The 24,533-nt window shown below is 38.9% G+C and overlaps 1 protein-coding gene and 1 long non-coding RNA gene across 3 annotated transcripts in view; one reads left to right on the top strand and one right to left on the bottom strand.

The window, feature by feature from the left end:
• Positions 1-24,533, top strand: part of BTBD9 (BTB domain containing 9) — a 290,025-nt gene that overhangs the window by 234,680 nt on the left and 30,812 nt on the right. For both annotated transcript variants that reach the window (XM_074949106.1, XM_074949108.1), the window contains exon 10: positions 19,579-19,657. In XM_074949106.1, the coding sequence (XP_074805207.1) occupies positions 19,579-19,657 (79 nt within the window). The remainder of the gene's footprint in view (positions 1-19,578; positions 19,658-24,533) is intronic.
• The window catches only part of LOC141985202 (uncharacterized), a 59,574-nt gene that overhangs the window by 33,841 nt on the left and 1,200 nt on the right, over positions 1-24,533 (bottom strand). The gene's annotated exons all lie outside the window — the stretch shown is intronic.

Raw genomic sequence — 24,533 nt, 5'->3', positions numbered from 1 at the left:
ACACATCCGTTTAAAGGTATAATTGATGCTTTTACATTTGCAATATAAGTAGATCTTTTGGAAAATATAGCCTACAACCTTTTATCTTCTGTTTTGTTCTTTTGATATTTGTAAATGTTAAGCAATGTAAATTATGAGGCTTGTGAAATTGAAATATCCACAGTGAAGATCAAAATGTTAAAAAGCCTTTCAAGGGGCATAATATCTCTTCATACTGGGTTTTTTTTTTTCACTTCTTGATTTAACCTGTTTTCTCTTTAGATTAGATTATTTTAGCAGATGTAGCAGCAGCAGCCGTAGTTAAGGTTGCATAAGCATATACATTGTAACTGTAAATTATTAAAATGTAATACTGTAGAGAGAAGAGAATTTTAAGTGTAACTCAATAAAGATACACTGGACCATTATGACAATGAAAGCAAAGTACGCAAGAATGAATGGTATTACAAGATGCTACTCATGTATGTCTTAGGCTGTTGGAAGTACTTCAGGAGGATATATGGCTTTGTTTGAGTTTTTTGTATAAAAAAGCTTTTCAAGAAAGCTGAGAAACATAATGCTTGACTTGAAAATACTGGTACCAGGGGAGAGTGGGCCAGTTATAGTCAGTTTGCTCTCTAATTAAGTTAGAAAAGTTTCTTTCCCGAATAGCTAGTTAACCATGAGTATGCCATGATTCTCTTTGGCATGGTTAGAGTTGCAAATATAACCTTACCATTGACATTTCTCGACATTTGAGTGCATAATCATATCAAACAATCTCAGTTATACATGTAAAGCTTCCAGAGCTTTGGAAGATGGTGAAAGTGGTCTAATTTCAGCTGAAAATATTGGCTGTTCTGAAACTATATAGAAACACATATGTTTGTCGACTGATTAAATCTGTTTCTGTAATTGGGTAACATTACAATAGCACATTTAATGACAAATATCTCCCCTTTACAGACCCATTAAACATGGGGGACTAGCTTTTCCAAATATTCTATGGTACTACCAAGCCAGCCAGCTCTAAGCAGAAGTGGAGTTGGAATGCGCTAACCCAGCCAAACACTGGGTCTTCATAGAACAAGAAAATTGTGGCAGTGTAAATATCACTATGCTAGTATGGATTAATAAAAAAAATCATGCCCACACATCATTTACACACATCCTTTAACAAAGGCTACTTTGTAGGTTTGGGATAGAAATAAGATCAGTTCTTTTCCTTTGCCAATGACACCTACCGCTAATAATCCACATCTTAACCCGTATCACAAACCAGAAAGCTTCAAAGATTGGGAGAATCATGGGCACTCACGGTTGACTAGCTATTCAGTAGAGAAAATTTTCCAACTTAATTAGAGAGCAAAACTAACTACAACTGGCCCATTCTCGCCGATTCCAGTACTTTTGAGTCAGGCATTATATTTCTTAGCTTTCTAGAGAGAGAAATTTCTAAAAAAATTTCTTTTTTATACGGAAAGCTAACTTTAATAGATAGCACAATAAAATAATAAGATTCTGATTCAGTGGTACCTCACACCAGTTAGGTTAAATATATATATAGAGAGAGAGATTGAATGGGAATGCATGTTGGAGAAATTGTGGTGAAAGAGGAGAATTAATGCATATATAGTGGAAATGTCCAGTCATTACAGAGTACTGGGATGCAATCCGTAACCAAATATCACAAATTGTTGGATATTTATTACCGAATGATCCTTTGGTAATCTTCTTTGGGCTTGCTAGTGGAAATGGTGACGAGGAAATGAAAAATTACTTTCATCTGCTAGTAACCGGTCAACTATTGGTAGCCTCTCATAGGAAAGAGAAAAATAGTACAACTATAGAGGAATGGTTCAAAAAATATGGGAGGTTGTGGTTATGGAAAAATTAATACACTAACTATGTACCGAGCAAAACAGACATTGATACTTAAATATTTAGTTATTTTTATTCAATACTCAGACATAGTACATTCACCTTAAAAAACCCAACACATCTGTCAATTTTTTTGAATAATAATATTTGATAGACATGCCTGCTTTGTTAATATGTGTATATTGAGATTTCACTCAATAAAATCCCTGAAGTGACATATGTGTCATAATGGTGCTCACTTTGTAATGTGGTAACACCCCATTAAATAGAAAGATCTGATGACTGTATCCCTATATAATGTTTCTTTAAACAAAAACAACTGTTGTAATGATTGTTTTGTTTTTGATATTTACATGGCAAGAATTTGTAAGCTTGTTAAAAATTCCTAAATAAATAAATAGTTTATATATATATATATATATACACACACACACACACATATACACCCTTTTAGAATTTGCTTAATTTGGTTAAAGTAGATTTTTTTCTGAATTAAAATTTAGATTTTACAAAAACTTACATCAGAAGCTACTGCAGAAATAAAGAAATATCCTGATGTTTTAATCAGTCCAATATTTGACTGATTCTTATCTAGTTCAAATTCAGCAGAAATGGATATAGCGTTCCCACAGTGATGTCCATTGGAGCTATAGATGTCACATTGTTGCCAGACAGCTTCCCATTTTATCAATATAACCTAAGAGTTAGAACTATATGAAAGCAGAAATGACTTGTGCTGACACACAAGAGATCATGGCCAGTGGCATGCACAGTTCATTAGAGAAGGGAAGATTAATGCACTGACTGCCAGATGTACAGCTGATCTGTCGTTAAACAGAGAGATTCTGACTTAGTTGTTAGCAGTCTCTCAGGCTTTTCAAAACATTATATATTCTGTGCAACAAATGCTGGAGTACGGAAATGATCTATTTTAGAATACTTTGAGCTTATTGTAGTCATCATTTTCTTTTTTTGCTGTATGAGCTCTCACTCTAATTATTTAGATCTTCTTCCATGGTTATGAAAATAAGATGTATGAGATTTTTTTTAAAAACTTTCCCCTCAATATTTAATCCTCTCAATTTTGCTTCTTAATCAGCTAATGAGGGCGAAAGACTCACCCTCCCAGCTGAATGTGTTGCTGCACTCAACCTCTTCTGGTTTACAGTACTGGATTAATTCTTTATCACTCTCAGGATTGCTCATTGCACAGTTCTGGGCCATTAGAGAATAGGCTTATATTTAAAATCAACATTCTGTAGATGTTACTCAGAGGTTTAATGTAGTTAAGATCTTAATGCCTAGTTTGGTAAAGATATTTAAGGATATTGAAGAAATGGTGCAAAGCAGAGAAATTTAATATATGGCCATTTCTGCAGATATTAAAGAATTAAGATGTTGAGAAACTGATATGGCCACCTGGACAGACCACTCCTGTGGAGAAATATGAAATTCATAGAGGTGTACTTTGTGATCTGGAGGTGGAAGGAATTGTACATTTCTTGTAAATTGCATCATGAATACTTCTTTCCCTTTTATATTAGCCTGTAGCCAGTCTAATATTTGGGAAACCCAGTCAGGTAGAGCTTTACATATTTTTTGTGGGATACGTAACTCTTTTTGGCATGTACAGCTCAGTATTTTGAAGATGACAATAAATTATGAATACATCTTCTAAGTCTCGTGGGTATGGTGCTAGCCAGATTAGACTCATAGGTCACTTTATGAGCAGGCAGCAATTATGTCTTTCAAAACTAAACTAAAATCAGACTATGGCCCAGGATTTTTCACTGATTTTGTCTTTCAAGATGTAGGAATTATTTTCAGTGGCCAACTTACTTTAAATGTGTTTAAGTGTTGGTATTTTCATTAGTTCTCATTCAGAGACTTTTCTGTCATCTAATACAATTTGCCTTCTGTAAGTTTTTTACTTTCTTAACTTCATTCCATTACTTCTAGTTATACTCCCATAGATCATACTAAATAATATCTCCTCTCTCTTTCAGATATTTCTAGCGGTTACCATGTTCCACTGTTGAGTCATCTCTGGCAGGCTATGCATATTTAAATCTTTCCTCAAAAATCTAACCCTCCAGCTCCACATTTTTGTTGTTCTTCTGTAAGCATTCTCCAGTTTACTAGTATATCTTTATTAACAAGGTGTCCAGAGTGAGTGCAATATTCAAAGTGTGCAGTGTGGAGCCATTATATGATGTGATCTCTTTATATGCAACCAAGACATGGATTGTAATTGCAACCAAATCATTTTCAAGAGCAAAGAAATGCTTCTGCACAGTAACTTGCTGTGTAGACAAGCCCCTGGTTTTCTTTTGGTATCACTGTTCCTTCCCAGGAAACATATATGTGTGGCATTATTTTTTCCATAGATGTATTATATTGATCATCACTGGTACTGGCATCTCCTCCCAAACTGATGTAATCTGTGAGCTTCCTTAACATGCTGTTAAAGCCCACCCCATGATCATCAACAAGGTCAGAGAAAACATGGATCCCTGGGGTACTCCATAAGAAACCTTTTCCATTCTTGAGATTTTGCCATTTACTGTTTGTTTACCTTCTTTTTGCCAGTTTCCAATCTGTGTGATAGTGTTTTTCTCCAGGCCAAGTGGAATTAATTTTTAGGAGTAATATATCAGAAATCTGAGTGAATAATTGCTATAGAAAAATGTAGAAAATGAATTTTGTCTCTTCATTTTGTAAATTGTCCATAAACAGATTATGATCTTCAATTCATCATTTTTCAGAAATATTCACTGAATAATTCTGGAGAATAATTCTTGTTCTATAGAGTGTTTATGAACAATACTCTGTATGGGCTCAATGAACTGAAATGTCAAATTCTAGCTTTTTTAATTGGACACTTAGGCCCAAATACTGAGTTGTGGCCAAAGAGCACTTGGCACAGTTTGAGAGATTTGGAAAATGGTGGTTTTAAGCCACCTGTGCGTGCCTCTACTTGGGGAGACGTTTTGGCACTAGGATGCTCCCCGACATAAAATGGGGCAATTTACATCAGCTGTCAGCGGCCCCAACAGACCATTTCAACACCCAGAAATCATTTGGGAGTAAGGGGGCCTTGCCCACCACACCCATTACCCTTGTTTACTGAAGACAGAAATTGGAATCCTTTCTTTTTTTGAAGATTAGTACTAGATATGCTTTTCTCCAATTTCTTGGTACTTCCCAGTTTTTTCACTAGTTTTCAAAACTGATTTCTAGCAGTGTGTAGTAAGTTTATTTGCTAACTTGCTTAATAGCTTAAGATATAGACTACCCAGACTTTTATGGATCTGATTCTCATTGTCAGTTGAGGTGTAAATGGGGCCTTAGTGTAAATTAATCAGTTCTGTATGTGTTCAAACTTTCTACATATTTCCTAATTGCATTTTATTAATAGCTATTTTTATAATGTCTAATCACTTCCTCATTGTCAATGTTCTTTTCTATATTTTTGTTATGGAAGATTTTTTTTTTTGGTAAGGAAGTTAGTATCTCAGACATTTTTAAATCATTAATTTCTGTGGTTATTCCAATGGTGGCCATCTCTGACTAAAAGCCATTAGATGCTTGACTCATTTATTCTGGATAAATTGGCTTTAAAAAATGTGTTGCCTTTTTTTTTTTTTCCTACGGAGAAAGAGTATCCTGTTTGTTCAGTGTATCTGATTCTGCTGTGCCTCAGACTTTAACTTTACTCCCAAAATTAGAAAACTTGGACCCAGCCCTGGACCCTTGATTTTTCCCTTTTTATACTTCCGTATCTTTCCTGCTTTAGTCTGCTTGTTGCCATCTCCTGAATATTACCAGATTTTATCCTTACTCAGTCCTGACAAGAAATCTATATTCATGTCTTAATTACCTCTCATTTCAACTATTGCAATTACCTCATTATGGGGTTTTTTTTAAATCCTTACTTTTCCAACTTCAGGAATGCCACAGTGTGGCAGCCAGATTATTCTCTTATTACTCGAAACAAGATATTTTTGCCATCTTCCATCATTGTTGATGGCTCCTTAGCCAAAGCCAATTCAAAACTATACTCTTGGTTTTCATAACTTAGTTGACTTGCTGTACCATACCTCTGTGACTTTCCTCTATTGTGGTGGTGTCCTTTCACTTAAGCTACCCTTTCCTCTTACGTGGGACTCACATGATCTATTTTTCTGAACTAGAAAGTTTTCTAGTTTTCCTTTTCTCTATAGCTAGTGATTGACAATCTCCAGTTTGATCAAACATTTGTAATATTCTTACAATAAATTGTGTGTAAAAAGAAAATAAATGGAATTGTACATTAGTCCAGGATTTCTTGTTTGTAGTTATAGTGCAAATAATATTTCTTTATAGAAATTCTTTTTTCGATTAGGGCTTGCTTTGTAGAGGGCACAACTGTCCATCAATTTAATATTCCACGATGCTATGTTTTTTTGCACCTGCCTTACTGTTTAATACAGTCATAGGACCAAATCTAGAGATAGTGGATAAGATACTGTAAAGGAGCCTCAGGGACCTATACCACCTTCTGGCCTGTCTCACCACACTGGCGCCTCCTGCTGGCCATTTCGGGAATTAGCGCTGGTCAGCGGGTGTGCCCTCCAGTGGTGGTGGCTCTCCCGTCCTCGTCTCCGCTTGCAGACCCACTGCAGTTCCAGTCTCACTGCCTCTGCTTTGTATCACAGCCCTCCGGCCATGTCACAATCCGGGTTCCCCTCTTCCGGGGGACTCCTTCTGCAACAGTCTAGCCGCTCCTCACAGTGGCTTGGCAGTCCATAGCCTGGCCACTTCTTCACCGGTGGCGGGGGAGACCAAGGCCCAGGCCCACCCACTACTCTGGGCCCCAGCAAACAACAGTTTCCCGCTGCCCCTCCTTTCTTTCTCCAGCAGTCTGTCTCAATTCTCTGGGCCACTTCCCCACAGCCCGAGCACCTTTGGCTCCTGCCTTTGGCTCCTTCACCCTCCTCCCAGGGCCTTGGGCCTGCAAGCCCTAGCAGCCCTGTTCATGGTGCTAGCCACTGCCCTAATTGGCTGTTCCTTGCAGCCCTTCAGGCTGGGTTTTAACCCTATCAGGGCCAGTGCAGGGCAGGCGCCCCATCACATGGCCCCTAAGTATGTACATTACAATAACTTAGACTCATGGACTTATCATGACATCATACTGGAGATTCAAGGAACTTCTATGACCTGTGCTATAAAGTAGATCAGACTAAACAATCCCAGTGGACCCTTGTGGCCTTAAAGTCTGTGAATATATGAATCTTACTGACTTGTATGTTGCACCTTTAACATACCACATTTCAGTTTCGCTCCCAGCCTCGAGCAGCTCTGGAGATGTCTGCTAAACCTTGTACAACTATTGCCAACTCTGGTGAACCTAACAAATACTAATAGGCTGCTAAACTAATCTACGTGTTACTGAAACCTATGCACCTGAAACCTGAACACACCATTTCCATTAATACAGCTTCCCATCCCCTTGTCAAGGGCACACTCACAGTTGGTGGAACAGGGGTTGGAGAGTACTGGTGACTGCCTGCCCATATTTGAATGCTTGGAAAAGTACTGAATGGAGTTCCTGCTCTTATATCTTCAAAACTACACTGGACAAAACACTAGAAAATATAATAGAAACAATCCTGCATTGATCCCTGGGACAATGGCCTGGATGGGACCTAAAAAGTCTTTTTATATCATTGGCTTTTTTCATGAATACACTTTTTTCTTTTCTTCTTCCATTTCGTGGTTGTATATTTTAAATAATGACATTTTGGCTAAATTTGGATCTGTAAGGCATCTCATGGCCAACCATATCTTGAGAGACTGCTTTTGCTGAGCTGTGGTATTCTGAAAATAAATATTTTTCATCTGAATATAAATAAATACACATACCCCCATAACCAACGCCATTATAATTGTTACCACAAAATAATAATCCAAACATCAGGCATTCCCTATGAGAGAGGGTTGATTACCCTGTGGTGTAACGGAAGGCCTACCTAATGTTGCAATTTTTATTTGGTGGTAGTGTTTATTTGCTGTGGAGTTGATTGTTGTATAAGATAGTCATTTAGCTATCTAATTAATAGAAACTGTCTGAATGTTCACAAACTAGGTGATAGGTTGCTCTTCAAATGCCTGGTGCCGCTAGTGTTTGCAGCTGCCCTTTGTTATAGAAGTGGCCATTAAACCACAGTGACTGTTAGAATCACTTGTACAGACACAAACCAAGTCGAAGGTTAATGTATCTTCTGCTAAAGGTGGCATTTCTGTTCTCTTCCGTAAAGATTTGTCCTAATTAGATTGCTGACATGCAGGATCTAATTTCATTACACCCTTGAAAAATCACAATTTTGCCTTGGCTGACCAAATCATGTGTAGTTTTTATAGCATTGAAAACACCACCTGGCTGGCACAAAATGTTATAACGCATTCACAATATTAAACTATTGATTCATTCCAAGTAAAGTTTGTACCGGAAAAATTAAATACATGAATCATAGAAATACGAGATGGAGCAGAATTATTAGGTCTTCAAGTTCATCCCTTGGGGGCTGCTGCAGGATTGTTCCCTACAGTATATTTGCTAGAGTTATATTCAGTCAGTACAATTTCCTATGACTCAAGTGACAGGGCTTTCACCCCTTTCTGATGGTAACTACTCCCCAATTTAGTAGATTTCTACCATTAGTAATCCTTCCTGATATTCAGTCTGAATGTGCCTATCTAATTTCACTTAATTGCTTCCCCTATATCACACTAAACAATTACTCTCCTTTCTTGAATTTCACACTCTTCAAATAGCATATTTATAGACAGTCATTCTGTCTCTCCCACCACCTTAGTTGTACAAGTTTAGCTAATATTTAGTTTTTAATCTTTCTTCATAAATCAATCCCTCCAGCCTCTAAATCATTTTTGTCATCTTCTCTGAACTCCCTCCAATTTGTCTATATCTTTTTGGTGTTGAGGTGCAGGGAGTTGAATGAGTATTCAAAGTTTAGTCTCACCAGAATCATACAGAGATAACCTATCATCTCCCTGCTCTCTGACATGATGCAAACCAAAAATTGCACTCATTTTTTTGGACAGCCATATTTCATGTCTAAAATAGTTCAAATTTGAATCACTATGAACTTGGGTCAGTGTTTTTGCTGTTCAAATTGCACAAAACTGAATTACAAGCTGAGTGGCCTTGTTTCCAAAGATCAGGTTAATAGCTAATTCGGTGTGGTGAGAATAGTGGAAGAAGAATTTTCTCCCTTAATTATCAATCTCTAGCATGTTTGTATGTTGTTACAGAGAGACAGATGTTGATTTACCTTTTTACCAGTTTATTTTCATCTTTGAGGTGATGCTACAATTTACTACATTCCTTGGAGTTTGACATGTCGATTAGATGTTATCGACAGTAATAGAGGGCCAGTTCCTGTAAATGTGAAGTTTTTATGGGTAGGCCATGAAATGACACCCCAAAGGAGTGTGTGAGAATAGAGTGATAAATATCATGTTACCCTGCACACCACAAAGGAACTGATTAATAGGGAACATGATTCTATCTCACACACCAAAATGTTATTTATTTAATTTTCTGTCAATCAACTTTTCTGTTCTAGTTATCTGAAAAGTTAAATAATCAAGATTTGGTCACACAGTGGGGGTTGGATGAAAAGTCATAAGCAGCACCCTGTTCATTCATTGTGTTACTGCATATATTATGATCTTATTAAAGCCCTTCATTACTTTTAATGGTTACATGAACAACCATGGGCTACAGATACACAATCCATCAAAATAGTGGAAATAAATATATACAACAAAATGTTCAATATGGGATCTGCTTACCCTCCAAAATTGTGCTTGCAAATTTTCTGCCTGCAAGAATTTGTGTGCACCAGGGGTGTGCCAATCAGATGGATACTCACTCTATATGTTTGGGTTTGCAGACACCCAAGTGGGTGTATATACGTATGTTTTGTGTGCATAAGTTTTGAGGCAATATTGGAAAATTTGACTCCCAGTGTTTTGTTTAACAAAGTTACATAATCAGGAACCGTAGGTTTTAGGGCCAGATTTTCAAAGGTATTTAGGTGTCTAAAGATGCAGATGAACACCGGGCTAGATATTTAAAAGCTCCTAAGCAGATTAGGTGCCTAACTCTCACTGGCACTTTTGAAAAATCCCACCAGGCATCTATCAGCATCTTTAGGTGTCTGAATATCTTTGAAAATCTGCCCCATAGTGACCTGGTTCTGTTTTACTGTTGCTCTACTTTGACTATTTTATAAAACATTCTTTGCTGCATTTAAAAAAATATTTTATTGTAATATTCATTATTTTATTGTATATTACACTGAAGTTGTGAAAGGAGAGATTACGTTAAAAAGAGATGTATTTTTTTCATTTGCGGCATTTAAAGATGTCAGGAAGTCAGTATAGACTTCGTTAAATCTCTTTCATAAGTCAGTCTTTTTATTGTAATAAATATGCATTATCAAGCTGGTGTTTTATGACTACGATAAATCACACATTGTAAAACTTTATATCAGTTCATTAAAAGATCCCTTGTTAACAGTTGGGGATGTTTTTGTTTTGTTTTGTTTAATTCATGTAGAAGTTATAGCTTCAAATCCGTGTGCAAATGCTTACAGGATTGCATGTCTTCCACAGGGGAAAAATATTCAGAATAAAAACCTTTTGGGGGATTGTCAGAAGCTTTTCTCCATAAGGAAATGCTCACAGTAACTTAATCTTAGAAAGCCCAGTTCATATTGGACAGAATGCCAAAATTAGGTTGTCTGTTTTGTGATTACCCTCTGGTTTTGAAGCCTCAAATGTAAATAATGTAGCACACAACACTTGTATCCTGGGATCCAGTAAGTCTATGTGCAGAAAAGTAAAAATTTGAAGAAGTGTGGGTCCAGTATTGTCAGTTTTTTAGGCCAGGTCCAGAGTGCATTAACATCTCATCCCACATCATTCTCTACTCCTGGGGGAATTCTGCTTCACGTGCGTAGAATTCATGGTCCCCACAGATTTCTGTGTTTCGCAGAAAAATTACTTCTGACAGGAAAGCAAAGGGAAGCCACAAGAGCAGTCATGTACCGCTTCCCTGGCAGTGCAGGCAGGTCAGTTTGGGCACCCAGAGCAGCTGGTAGAGACATAAATCACCATGGGGGGAGGAGCTGGGCAGTCATACTTGTGAGAGAGAGAGAGAGAGAGGGACACTGTCCCTCTCGCTCACTATTGCGGCATGCTCAGTGTGTAGGGGCAGGGCTTGGCAGTGTTTCTGAAGAGGTAGGCGTGGGGCAGGCTCTGTTCCCTCAGGCAGAGCAGAATGTAGTGAATTGTTCCCATTGTCTTTGTGAATTCCCCCAGGAGTATAAAACAAGTGTACAAATTTTAAGTCCCCTTTACATTGCTAGAGTGGTGTAAAGGAGCATTATTGTAAAGGACAGTATGGCCTTATAAATACTTGTGGTTCTTTAGTGATTAGAGCTGGTCTAAATTTTTGGACTGAAAAAATTTCCTATCAAAATGTGCTCCATGAACTGTTTGTTATTGACCTTTTTGGAGATGCTCAGTAGCCAATATAAATTGTGACTTTGAGTCCCCAGCCCTCACTTGCTCTTCAGTTGCCTATGATCTAACACTGAGCATATGGCTGCATATATTTGTTGACTAATAACTAGAAGTAAAGGGTCAACTAGCAACAGTACTATTAGACAGAGGGAGTTTGGGGATTTCTTCCAGTGCTCCCCACTGCCATTCTCCATGCATTGTATTGTAGTTTAAATAAATTACCAAAATAATTGAAACCACCTTGATTATAGTGTGTTATATTGACCAAAAAATATGCAGAATTTTAAAATATTGTGCACAGAATTTTTAATTTTTTGGCACAGGATTCCCCCAGAAGTAATTCTCATTCACTTCACAATGCCATAGTGAACTCTGGATGAAAAGATACTCCAGTGATAATTAGTGGACTGCTTTTATATTATGTTCATTTATAAATAACGTTGTTTCCTGTGTTGTTTGTCAGAGTATTTTAAACACAGACAGATGCCTCAATACATGAGTCTGATAAAGTGTATTAAAAATAAATTATCCAAAGAGAGGCTAATTGGTAACTCTTCAGGGAGTATAGATCTTTTGGTATCCTGGATGGAGCGCCACTGAGGAATGATGTATAATGTTTACTGGAATGCCAGTCTTGTTGGTGTTTTTAATTAATTTGTATTTATGTATTTTAAAGTTAAGGGACTTCTTATAAAGAGGGTAACATGTTTGTTTGTTAATACATATTGCAGTTACATGACAGATATTGCCATGACTAATGTGTAGTGCTTATTCTTCTTGCATTTACTTCAGAGATTTCATGGTATCTTTCTTCAAAGACTTCTATTGCCATTTCAAGTCCTCTTGCTCTACTTTTCTTCATTGTTCATTACTATCATATCAAGGAATATAACATAAATGTAACCAAGATGCACTATTAGATGTCTTTTAGCTTTGTCTCTACTAAAAATAAATTAACCAAAGAGAGGCTAAGAAAAGAGAGTTACAGAGGGAAAACAACTACTTGAGCTGGCATCCTTATTGCTCCTTTAGAAGTGCTAGGTTTGACAGTCCTCTTTTTGTGGGAGAATTTTGCCAAGCTCTTTGGAAAACTGTAACGGTGACATCACAAATGGGTGGAATCTGAGCTGAAGCTCTCATAGTCCTCAACTGAGGGAGGTGAGGAGAAAAGGGATGCTGAGTTTTACTTTAATGAAAAAACAATAAAATTAAAATGGCCTTAGCTTTTATTATGCAGGTCCCTTTACAATATTTTCTCCTTTCCCTATGCCCCAACGCAGTCCCTGCTGGTCCCCTAGAGAAGAGGACTGAGCTGGTTCCTTAACTTGGGCGCCTTATGTGGTCATGCAGCTGCTAGCTGGATCTCCCCTGTTCTTACGTTAAAGTGCTAAATTAGAGATTTCCCAGGGTGGGCAGATTGGGGATTATTTTATTTTATTTTATTTGGCACCACTGTATCTGAAAATGAGCTTTCTTTATAAACTGGAAATTTACAGGCAATTTGTCTATAAAATGGTTTGGTCTCTTTTGGTATTTAAAAAGGAAAAGAAAAACTTCCAACTTATTAACCTTTGAAAATTGGCTGCTGTTGAACTGCAATGACTGTTTTCATAGCATTTTTAATACACATATCCATATTAATTTTGTAGTTGTTCCATAGTAGAAATTGATATAGTATTGGTTATAATACAGGATGAATATTACTTGTGCAGAACATGCTGCATTGCTTGCTGTAGACACAATGGGCTTGTCTTTTGTGTGGTACACACATTTTTGTGTTTACAAATGGCAGTTTGCACATACTAGTTGGGTGCTTGATGCCAATTTTATGTTAATGCAATTATCAGATTTATGTGTGCACAGACAGGAGGCCATTTGAAATTTTTACTCATCCTATTGTCCATTTTTGCCATTAAGTCTCCCTATTACCACAACTCCAGTAGAAGCTACTTGTACATACCTCAGCCACAATCATTGATTCATTCATCAGATTTTTGAGGCTGGTTCCCTGTGATCCCAGAGACCATCTAGAAGAGCATATGAAACTGCCATCCCCACTACTGCTACCTAGCCTGGCGACTGGCACTTTTGCCTCTGTCCTGCCTCCATGAGAATAAGTAGAATTTGGATTTCCAGTTTAGCACCATAGATTGCAAATAGGCTGGACCCATGAAAGAACTCCATGTTTGATGTAAATTCAATTTGTGTTCATTCATGTTTTAAAGGGGAATTTGTGCTAGTGGATATCCGTAGAAATTAGGTGCATTAATGCTGTTGCTTGGGCCCTGTCTGTGTTATGGAAAGGTAGCATAATGCTAGACTTCATTACAACATGGTAGTATCTTACACAGTTAAAATAGGTTTGGTCTTGCAGTGTAGCAAGAACCAAACCATATTTTAAGTGTTCTTGTGTCATGCTAAACTCTTGGAATTAGCCTGCTTGGAGCATAATTCTGAAGTATGGTTCAGTCCTTTCTACATTACAAGAATGAATTGGGTTTTAACCACGTCCAGCACTACTGTGTTGTAAGTAGATCCTGCCATATAGTAGCTCTTCACAGTGTCAGTGGATCCTTAGAAAACCTCAGTAACAGATATGTTTCTCCCTCTTTCTTAACTTGCTTTCTTCTGGAGGGAAACACAAAAAGGGGAAAGGTCATTATTTATGTGCAATAAATCATATTAGAAAGACTGCACCTTTTCAGATGACTTACCAGGCAAGAGTTTAAACCAGTGAGAAAAGCCATTACACCTTGTAAGAGGTAAAGTGCCATAAAGGAGATACAGGCTATAATTTGCCTGGATAGTAATGCCTCTTCCATTCTTCTTCTCCCACCTGCCCCAGTAAATAAAGAAGTAGGAAGAAACATGAAGATTTTTTTTTCCTGAGTCGATTGTTGGATGCGCAAAGCCATTGAGTTTTCTAGTGACAGCTGTTGCTGTTGGAGAGATGAAAGCACTTGGCCTGAGAGTCTGTTTATGTGTTTGAGCAGAAGAAGCGATTTTTGTTGCAAAGAGCTTTAAGTGAGACAGACAGAGTAAGAGAATAAGAGAGTGAGAGATAATTATCTAAATTATGTTCGGGCTATTATTGAAGACGAATATAGTTAAAATGTAATTAAATATGACGGGCTCACAGGATGCAAGCTTGGCTTTGGAATGCTAATTATCAATTACTGCATCTCCTTAGGGGAGTCAGGCAGTGTGAGAGAGTTGGGGGTGTGTGGCTGAGGTGAGATGTAGAGTATTAAATAAAACACCTTAGGGCTGTAACAAGGCTAATTTCTTTTTAAAAATGAAGCTTTTTAAAAATGGTACCAGGGGAATTCCGCAGGCCAAGCAACTTGCACTGCTGCCTTTCAGCTTGAGGACCCTAGTGTAAGTCAGTGTATGTTGCTGGTCCCTAGTCTTTTCTTCAAGCTGTAGACCTCAGCTGGAGGTAATGATTATGTCTACTGTTAAAGTGATGACCAGGACTGCCTCAGCTTGAGCAGAAAATATAAAATGAATCAACCAGTCAGACACTCTGCGAGGGTAAAAAAAGATCAACGCTTTCATAAAGTTTAAAAAACAAGGAGGAAAGAGGAAACACACCACGGTGACGTGCTCAGCAGATTCTTGTATCAGTTCTGGAACTGAATCTTGCTGAGTGATTGTACTGTATTAGTAACTTACCTTGGAGGAATCCTTATCCCAGCCCTCCCAGTTATAATTAGCCACACAGTGTTAGAGTCTGTCAGTAGGTTAGGGGAAAAATGGTGGTGGATACTGGGAGGTTGTTTGATAACTATGAAATTTATTCTCTAATGTTGTAAATAAGTGTTGAACCAGCATGGAAATAGGTGTTGTATGTACCAAAAAATAGTAAAGATGCTCTGGACCAACTTTAATAAAAAGTTAAAAACCCTGTCTCCCCTCAAATCTCAAATCCTCGAGAAAATCTTCAGATTTGTTACATCATCTTTCAATATGATTAAAGAAGTGATTGTGGTACTTTTCCAATCACAGCATTGTGGCAGCCAATAAGGATTCTCCTACCTGCCAGTGATGGCAGTGGTTGTGAGGTATCTGCAGGAAGCAATTGCATAAAATGTCACTGAAAGGATCTTCAGTGGACTTCTACCACTTGTTCAATGCCTTTTAATATCAGTCACATCCCACTGCTGCATGACTGGGTGGATGCGTCTGCCCCATTGTCTCCACTTCATCTGAGAGATGACAGTCTGTGTTACTTATTCCCATTTTGGGGGGAATCTGTATTGAAGGATGGCACTATTATCTGACCTGTGCTCAGAATTGCTATAAATAGATATATTTCTACTTACATTGTATACTAGGATTCCTGAACTAACTTTTTCCTGGTCCCAGAACTACAAGTTTCCTAACTTGGGAAGCCACAAAGACATAGCCCCTTCCTAATAACTTTTCCTAGCAATTTAAACACCTTCACGTAGCATAATTTTAGAATATTTTCCAGATCACTGTGGAGAGAGGCAGATTTAGCCTTTCCAGATCATTTTTTCTTCTCTTAGTGTTCAGTCTGTAAAAAGAAATATTTATTTTTCAGTACATGAATTGCATATACCTATATGTGCAAGCACATACATTAATGCAAACTGAAGTGATGGGTTATTACTAGTAAGAGTGCCACAACTCTCCAAAATAAAACAGAAACTCAACTTTGGCAGTTTGCACCTATACAAAAGCATAAGTGAATACGTAGGACTTGCAATAGGCCCTGAACGTTAATTGACTCAGGCTCTGTCAGACTAATAAGGGAAGCAAACTCAAGAAGCAAGGATACCCCACTGAGAACATACTTGCACTCCCATAGACGTACAAAGATAGGGATAGTCAGTGAAAGAGTCCTATCTGATTTCATGTTCATTTAGTGCAGTGTTTCCCAAACTTGGGACGCCGCTTGTTCAGGGAAAGCCCCTGGCGAGCCGAGCCGGTTTGTTTACCTGCAGCGTCCGCAGGTTTGGCCGATTGCGGCTCCCACTGGCCGCGGTTCGCCGCTCCAGGCCAATGGGGGCTGTAGGAAGGGCGGCCTGCACGTCCTGCGCCGCTTCCCTCATTTAGATTTAGAGCATGAAGAGATAGCCAGATCTCTACAATAGGAGGGACCCAAACCCCATAAGGAGTACAAATAAACAATACATTATGTGCAGGCCATGAGTGCAGATAGATGTTGTACCTCGGGAGGGGGGGAGGTGACAGATTCATATCTCACTTACGTAAATCATAAATAACTCCACTGAAGTCAATGCAGTAAAACTAGTGTAAGTTGGAACAGATTGAGATTGATAGTCTCCTTTAAATGAATACAACCTCATGATAATAAAACTAGTAAAACCTAGACACAGTAATACCATCTTTGTGAAGAAGAGATCGAAAGTTTACTATCAGGATAAAACTCTAGTTCAAGTCAAATGGCCCTCTGAGCAGCAAAGCTTTTATAACAGACTGGCTCTGATGTGCCTGTCACTTTTTCTGTTGCTATCTTGTTTCTTCTATGAATAACATTTGAAGTTATTCTGAATAAATTCAGGAAAATGTCTGATTTTTTTTCTCTTCGGGAAGTTCATCAAATTGTATTAATTACTTTTTTATCATTCAAATCCCTTTGTAACGGTAGTTTTAATTAAGGTTAATTTTGTATATAGCATTCAGGTTGTATTATTGAAAATAAATTTGAATGCAATTAAGTGCTAATCCAGTATGATGTTTGCAGTGTTGCTGAGCTGAAGAAGAGCTCTGTGTAGCTCGAAAATTTCTTTCACCAACAGAAGTTGGTCCAATAAAAGATATTACCTCACTCACCTTGTCTCTCTAAAATCCAGTATAATGGAAGATTGCTCTTAAACTGAGACCTTCAGGTCGTATTATTCTTTCCTGTTCCTCCTCTTTCACTTTTAGCATGATATGTGAGCTTGAGGGAATGGTGGGAATCAGAGTGCTTTGCGTCTTGTTTATTGGGGTAATGCTGCTCTATTTTATTAGGAGGTAGAGATTTCACAATCCCATGCAAAGTCTGCTACACAACATTATGACCCCCACACTGTTTGCAAATCAAATATTCCTGTTCAAGAAAAGGATTATGATGTAAAAGTCAGACTCAAAGGCAGTAAGTTGAGGAAGCAATTTTCTTTTTAAAAATCACAATGCAGGGATGATTTTACAGTATATCATAAAAATTGAAACAAAGTTTCTTTCCTTATGGGAGCTAATTTGTCCTATTGCATGCAATTGTTTCTTTATTAATTGTTGTAAGTAAACCATCTGGAGTACAGGATTAAGAGTGAGGACAAAATATAAATTGACTAAAGTTCCAATTTACACAATTTGCTGCATATAAAACCGTTGACATAATACTAAGGCAACTGTATCTCTCTCAGATTTTGTAATGAGTGGGATCCCTGAAAGTGAGATGAGGGTAGCATCGGTATCTGTGAGTGTGCTTCAGTCACACTTCCCAACTGCAGTTTAGATATACCCTATGATTTTCTACCTCTTGCCTTTCTTAATAACTGATATATTTCACTTTGTTATAATGAAGAATAAGTACTAAGTTAACATGTTGAATAAGTGGTCTTTTTCTTTCTATAAAATTGCTTTATAGAGTGAGGATTCAGTAAAGGGTCCAAAGAACAATGAACTGACATAAATCTAAATATAAATAATTTTTGATCTTTCATTTGTAATTAGCAATAATCACTGAAAAACATGTGTCTGCAACTATCTGATGTGGAAGGAAGAAATCTAATTATGGACTGCAAATCTTTTAGATAAAAATACTGTGTGATTTTTACGGTTGTGGGTGCCAACATACTGATTAGAAATATGCTGTGTAAACTGCAATAATCATTATACTAATCAAGGATTTATGGGACCAAGGTACCATGGTCATGGATGCACTAAAAATGCACAGACAAATGACTGAAACTTTCAACAACCAAGCAAAGAGTAACTAAGAGTGTATATACACTGCAATTAAAAACCTGGGGCTGACTTGGGTGAAGAGGCTGTTTAACTGTGGTGTAGACATTCGGGCTCAGGCTGGTGCCTAGGTTCTAGGATCCTGCGAGGTGGGAGGGTCCCAGAGCTTGGGCTTCAGCCCGAACACCTACACTGCAATTAAACAGCCCTTTAGCCTTAGCCCTGCCTGCTTGTGTCTGCTGGCACAGACCATCCACAGGTGTCTAATTGCAGTGGAGACATACCCTGAAAGACTTGGGTGGTTCCCAGGGCCAGATAAAGGCATAGGTACTAAAGACCAATATTAGGGCCCCAGCACCTTGAATCATGTGATCACTTCAGAAGAATGTTTCTAGCCCTTATGGTTGCAGAGAGCCTATGCATCTCAGTTTCTTCCCTACCCTCCAAAACAGAGGAGTGTGTGTGTGGCAGGAGAAGAGTACAGTGAACTCAGTCTTTCCCCACCTACCCAACGTTTACACCCCAGCTCCTGCCCCTCTGAGAGGATAAAGGTGGGGGGCCTGCTGTTCCCAGCGGGAGGAGTTGCTCCTGTCACTCCTGGCTGAATGAAGGGGACCCCATATCGCTGCCTTTAGAAAGGGAGGGTGGCACCACTGCCATTTGAAGTGGGGAATGAGGCCACAGCACTGGGGGTGAGGCCACGGGATGGAGCCATGCAGGAGGTGGGGAGTTCATGTCATCATGTGCCTACAGCTCCGATTTGGCTTAATCCAGCCCTGGTGATTCCTTTGGTCTCTACAGGTAGTTAATGCAAACATCCATTTCCTCCTGTATATTTCTATTATTGATACTGTCAGAAATTAATTCAAAGGAGCTTTAGAATTCTGACCAATATTTTTTTCTATTACAATTTTTCTTAAAGGTCTTTAACAATAGTTAGAGCTTAACTTCTCTGTATGAATTTTTGCACTGAATTGTGTGTGGAGTACACCTAAGTAGAGTCAAGGCACTTAAAAAATCTAAACTGAACCAAGACTGCTGGAAATTCAGGCTATGAAAAGTGTGTCCCCCTTCTGGTCCCATTAAATGCCAGCCAGTTTTGTCACTTCAATGGATTCTTTCTGTATTTCACTGCAACCTATGGTGACTGCCTAATACAGTATGTCCCTCTGCTTTCTTTTGTAGATCTTGGCAAGCAATAACTTTTGACAGACAACCTGCATCCTTCATCAGAATAGTTGGAACTCACAACACAGCTAACGAGGTATGGGACAGTTTTTAAGAGAGGAAAAACTATTATATTCTTGCTGAATATACAGATTTCATTCTATTTCCATAGTAAACTGCTAATGCTGCCTAAAATGTACCTATGTTTATTGCTGCTCTAGCAATCTAGTAATGAAGAGTATTTTGGTCACTTTGTCATTATCTTTCCAGACTGTACAGGTTTCTTTACAGCCAAATGTAAAAACCACTGTAGCACTCTGAGAGGTGGTAGCTAGGTTGACAGAAGAATTCTTCCGTCGACCTAGCAGTGTCTACACTGGGGCTTAGGTCATCTTAATTACATCACAACAGGGCGTGAATTTTTTCACAGCCCTGAGTGATGAAGTTAAGCCGACCTAATTTTGTAGTGTAGACCAGCCCAAAATGTTTGTCTGGCCTTCATCATGGCATTGTTGAACATTGCTGTAAGCTAGGAGTAATACTTAGCATACAAATGTTTATTTTTAGGAATGATCACACAATTATAAATGCACTGGGGAAGCAATGTAGACTCTGATTGCTTGTTTTTTTATCACACAATATTAAGGTGCCCTGTAAATAATAATAAAAAGTCTCATTTTCCAGAAGAGGATCATGTATAAATAGGATTATTCTACTTATAAATCAGTGAGCCAAGCAATCAGTCAGCAATGACTATGTTGTGTGGTAATCAGGATAGCTGATTTTATTTATTTATTTATTTTTAATTCAGAATATTTAGAAACATCAAGTTGTGCACTAGTTACCCTGCAGTATGTAACTATGTGATCTTTCTGTTGTTACCCTGCTCCTCCCCACTAGTTTGAGACTCTGATTACATATTGTCTCAAATCAGACCCTATTTCTGCAATTATCTTTGGGGTGCCACTCAAAATGTGTAAAGTTAAGTGAGTACATGTGTATGTCTTAGCAGAGTCTTAGATTGTAAGCTGTTTGGGGCAGGAACCATGTTTTCCTATGTGTTTGCAGAGCCACACAATGTGTGGTTTGTGTTCATGGCCCTTTCAGCATTATTGTAATACAGCTATAATTCAGACACTGCCTCTGCCCTCTCTTACAGAGGATTTTTACACTCCCTGGATCAGACTATGGTGAAGGTGTTGGTCTTCTCTTCCATTCATGCCACTTCCAACACCTCCTCTTTCCACCCTTTTGCCTTTTTTGAGCAACACTGCATCCGACACTATTCTCCTGTCCCCCTCCATGTTACTGTCATCTACCATCCATCGAACTCCTCCCCATCAGCCATGCTCTCTGATTTCAACTCCTTGCTCTCTCTCGCTTTCTTTCCTCTCAGTCTCCCACACTCCACATCGATGACTTCAGCTTCCATGTTGACAATCCTGCTGATCCCTTAGCTACACGTTTCCACACCCTCAAGCCCTCATTTGACCTGCAGCCCCGGTTCAATTGTCCCACTCATGAAAATGGCCATTCGTTTTACTTGTTCTTGCCCAAGCACCACTCTCTTTCTGATCTCCTGTTGCTGAGTTCCCCTTCTCCGATCATTGTCTGATCTCTTTCAGCATCACCCATCAGTCCCCCTACTCCCCACATCCTGTCACTCAGTCTTTCTGTGACTTCCAGGCTATCAGTGTGGATAACTTCTCATCTGCTCTCAGCCCTCTCTTCCCTTTCTTCCTTTGATGGGGTTTTTGATTCTCTCCATGCTTCACTCTCCTCCACCCTGGACTGTTTTGCCCCTTTCTGCCATCACAAGGTCTCCTCTGTCAACCCCCAGCCCACCCCCAACATCTGCTTCCTGTGCTCACACTGCAGAGCATCTCTGGTGAAAATCCTGTGACTGGGCTGACTTCCTCCCTTGCAAATTAGTTCTCTCCTCCTTCAGTTCTGCCATTTTCCTAGGTAAACAACTTCAATTTAAGTGAATCTCACACCCACAATCTCAGCTGCCTTTCTGCCACCTTTGACTCACTCCTCAAACCCTCCGCTCCTCCTGCCTCCATTTCTCTCTCAGCACAGGATCTTGCTGATTTCTCTCAAGAGAAAAGACAATGTGACCTTCCCCCTCCCCTCAGTTTCCCTTCCCTTCCCCAGGACAACTCTCCTCCTCCACTGTCACGGATGCAGAAGTTTATCTGCTCTCCAGCTCCTACCCCTCTATTTGCCCTGTGAATCCATCCCACACATTTCTTGATCACTCTCGTGCCCACTCTCATCCTCTCCCTTAATCTTCTCCTTAACCTCTCACTTTTGTCTGGTTCTTTCCAAGCATGTTTTAATCTCTCCCATCTTAAAAAATAACCAACCTTGACCCCACTTCTATCTCCAACTACCCTTTCCCCTTTCATCTCTAAGCTCATTGAATGTGTTGTCTACAATCACTGTCTGGAGTTCCTTTTCAATTCCATCCTTGATTCTCTCCAGTCTGGCTTCTGCCTATTGCATTCCACTGAAACCGCTCTCACCAAAGTCTCGAATTATCTTTTTCTAGACAAGTGTCAGAATCAGTACCCCATCCTCATCGTCCTTGGCCTGTCAGCTGTCTTCAGCACTAACAATGTGGGGTTCATTAAGTAACAAACCAGTGAATGAGAAAGAAATAAAACTTTGATAAAACAAACTGGAGAGTGTCTCTGATAAACTGCTGCACACAGCCATGTGGTGTTCTCAATCCCCGCCTCCAGAGCACATGTCCAAATTCCTATGTTCATAATATTGTCACTTATGAGGGAACGTCTCTAAATTGTAGTCTTCTACAAACATATCTCTACATCCTTCATCTTAAAGAAAAACAAATTAACTCTTATATACATATATAAAAAGAGCTAACAATTATCTAATAACACATGCATTAAATTCTCTACCCATGTCGTGCATTTCCATAAACCCAATTTGTCAACTACCTAGAGAGGAGAGGTTACCAGTACATCACTCTGGAGTGTCTTTACCACTCACTTTCCTCAAATACCACTTCTCCAGGCAGGTTAGCAAGTCTCTATGAGTCTTTCAGGATGCTTAATCTCCACTCTGATCTTCTCAATATCACTCTTTCATTAGAATCTGAGTTGTTCTCTTGTTCCTTGACAGTTTCTCCTTTGTGTGTTGATAATAAAGGATCAGTCAGATGGGAAATAGCAGAGTCCACATGTAGTGTCAGTGTGTTGGAACTTTCTAGGATTACTCACCGATCCCTTATATTACATCGAAATGTGTCCCCTGTTCTGTCTGGACTACATATGACCTTGGATACAGCTGTTCTTTAATGGTACCCATTTGGCCCCGAATATTCCATGTGTGATTCCTCAGGCACACTCTATCACCTGGGAGATCACGGGTACTTTTGTCAAAATAATATTTCTGCTTCAACTTCTGATTTTCTTTCATCTTCCTTATAGTTTCATTGTTCTGAGATTTCAGCAAGTTATCAGTAATTGGTAAATTAGATTTGATCCTTCTTCCCATTAACAGCTGTACTGGAGAAAAGTCATTCTCCAGGGGTGCACTTTGGTAAACCAGTAAAGCTTTCTACAAATCACCCCCGCTGTCAGAAGTCTTTTTCATAAGGCTCTTTACTGTCCATATATACCTTTCCACAAATCCATTTGATTGGGGGGTAATTTGGACTTGATGTTCTGTGATGAAAATCACAATGTATTGCAAGTTGCCTAAAATCTGCACTAGAAAATTGTGGCCCATTATCAGTAAAGACTTCATCTGGAATTCCATGTATGGACAAGATACCCTTCACACTGGCTGTCACTTACTTACTATTAGTACTGTGCATTGTGCAAATTTCTGAATACAGAGAATAATAATCTGTGACTATTAAATGATCCTTTGAGTGCGAGGTAAATAAGTCAGTGCCTACCTTTTCATAAGGCCTTTGTGGAACTGGATGAAGACTCTGTGGCTCTGCTTCTTGGCATGGCTTGTATTTCAAGCATGAAAAGCGATTTCCTACCATGTTAGCGATGTTGTGATTGATCTGTAGCACCTCTCGTGCTTGTTGTTTACGCTGTCTTCTTCTATCCAAATTAAAATCTCAGTCCATCTCTCTAACATCTGCTCATGGATGTCTAGCCATCAGCTAAAGTACTGCTAAAAGGGATCTGGGGGTCATAGTGGATCACAAGCTAAATATGAATCAACAGTGTAATGCTGTTGCGCAAAAAAAAAAAAAAAAGGCAAATATCATTCTGGGATGTATTAGCAGGAGTATTGTAAGCAAGACACAAGAAGTAATTCTTCCACTCTATTCCACGCTGATTAGGCCTCAACTGGAGTATTGTGTCCAGTTCTAGGCACCACATTTCAGGAAAGATGTGGACAAATTGGAGAAAGTCCAGAGAAGAGCAACACAAATGATTAAAGATCTAGAAAACATGACCTATGAGGGACGATTGAAAAAAATTGGGTTTGTTTAGTCTGGAGAAGAGAAGACTGAGAGGGGACGTGATAACAGTTTTCAAGTACATAAAAGGTTGTTACATGGAGGAGGGAGAAAAATTGTTGTTCTTAACCTCTGAGGATAGGACAAGAAGCAATGGGCTTAAATTGCAGCAAGAGCAGTTTAGATTGGACATTAGGAAAAACTTCCTAACTCTCAGAGCAGTTAAGAACTGGAATAAATTGCCTAGGGAGGTGGTGGAATCTCCATCACTGGGGATTTTTAAGAGCAGGTTGGACAAACACCTGTCAGGGTTGGTCTAGATAAGACTTAATCCTGCCTCGAGTGCAGGGGACTGGACTAGATGACCTCTCAAGGTCCCTTCCAGTTCTATGATTCTATGATTCTAATATGGTGGAGGACATCCCTTTTGATAGGTCTGCATTGTTTGTGGACAGCACGGTTGAAACTCTGTGAATGTTAAAGGACTCTAGGGCTACCTGACATTCTCTTGGTATCTATA

Source organism: Natator depressus, chromosome 3 (assembly GCF_965152275.1).
Source record: "Natator depressus isolate rNatDep1 chromosome 3, rNatDep2.hap1, whole genome shotgun sequence".
Taxonomy (NCBI): domain Eukaryota; kingdom Metazoa; phylum Chordata; order Testudines; family Cheloniidae; genus Natator; species Natator depressus.
The sequence above is the reverse complement of the archived record's forward strand: the minus strand, read 5'-3'. Positions and strand labels throughout refer to the sequence as shown.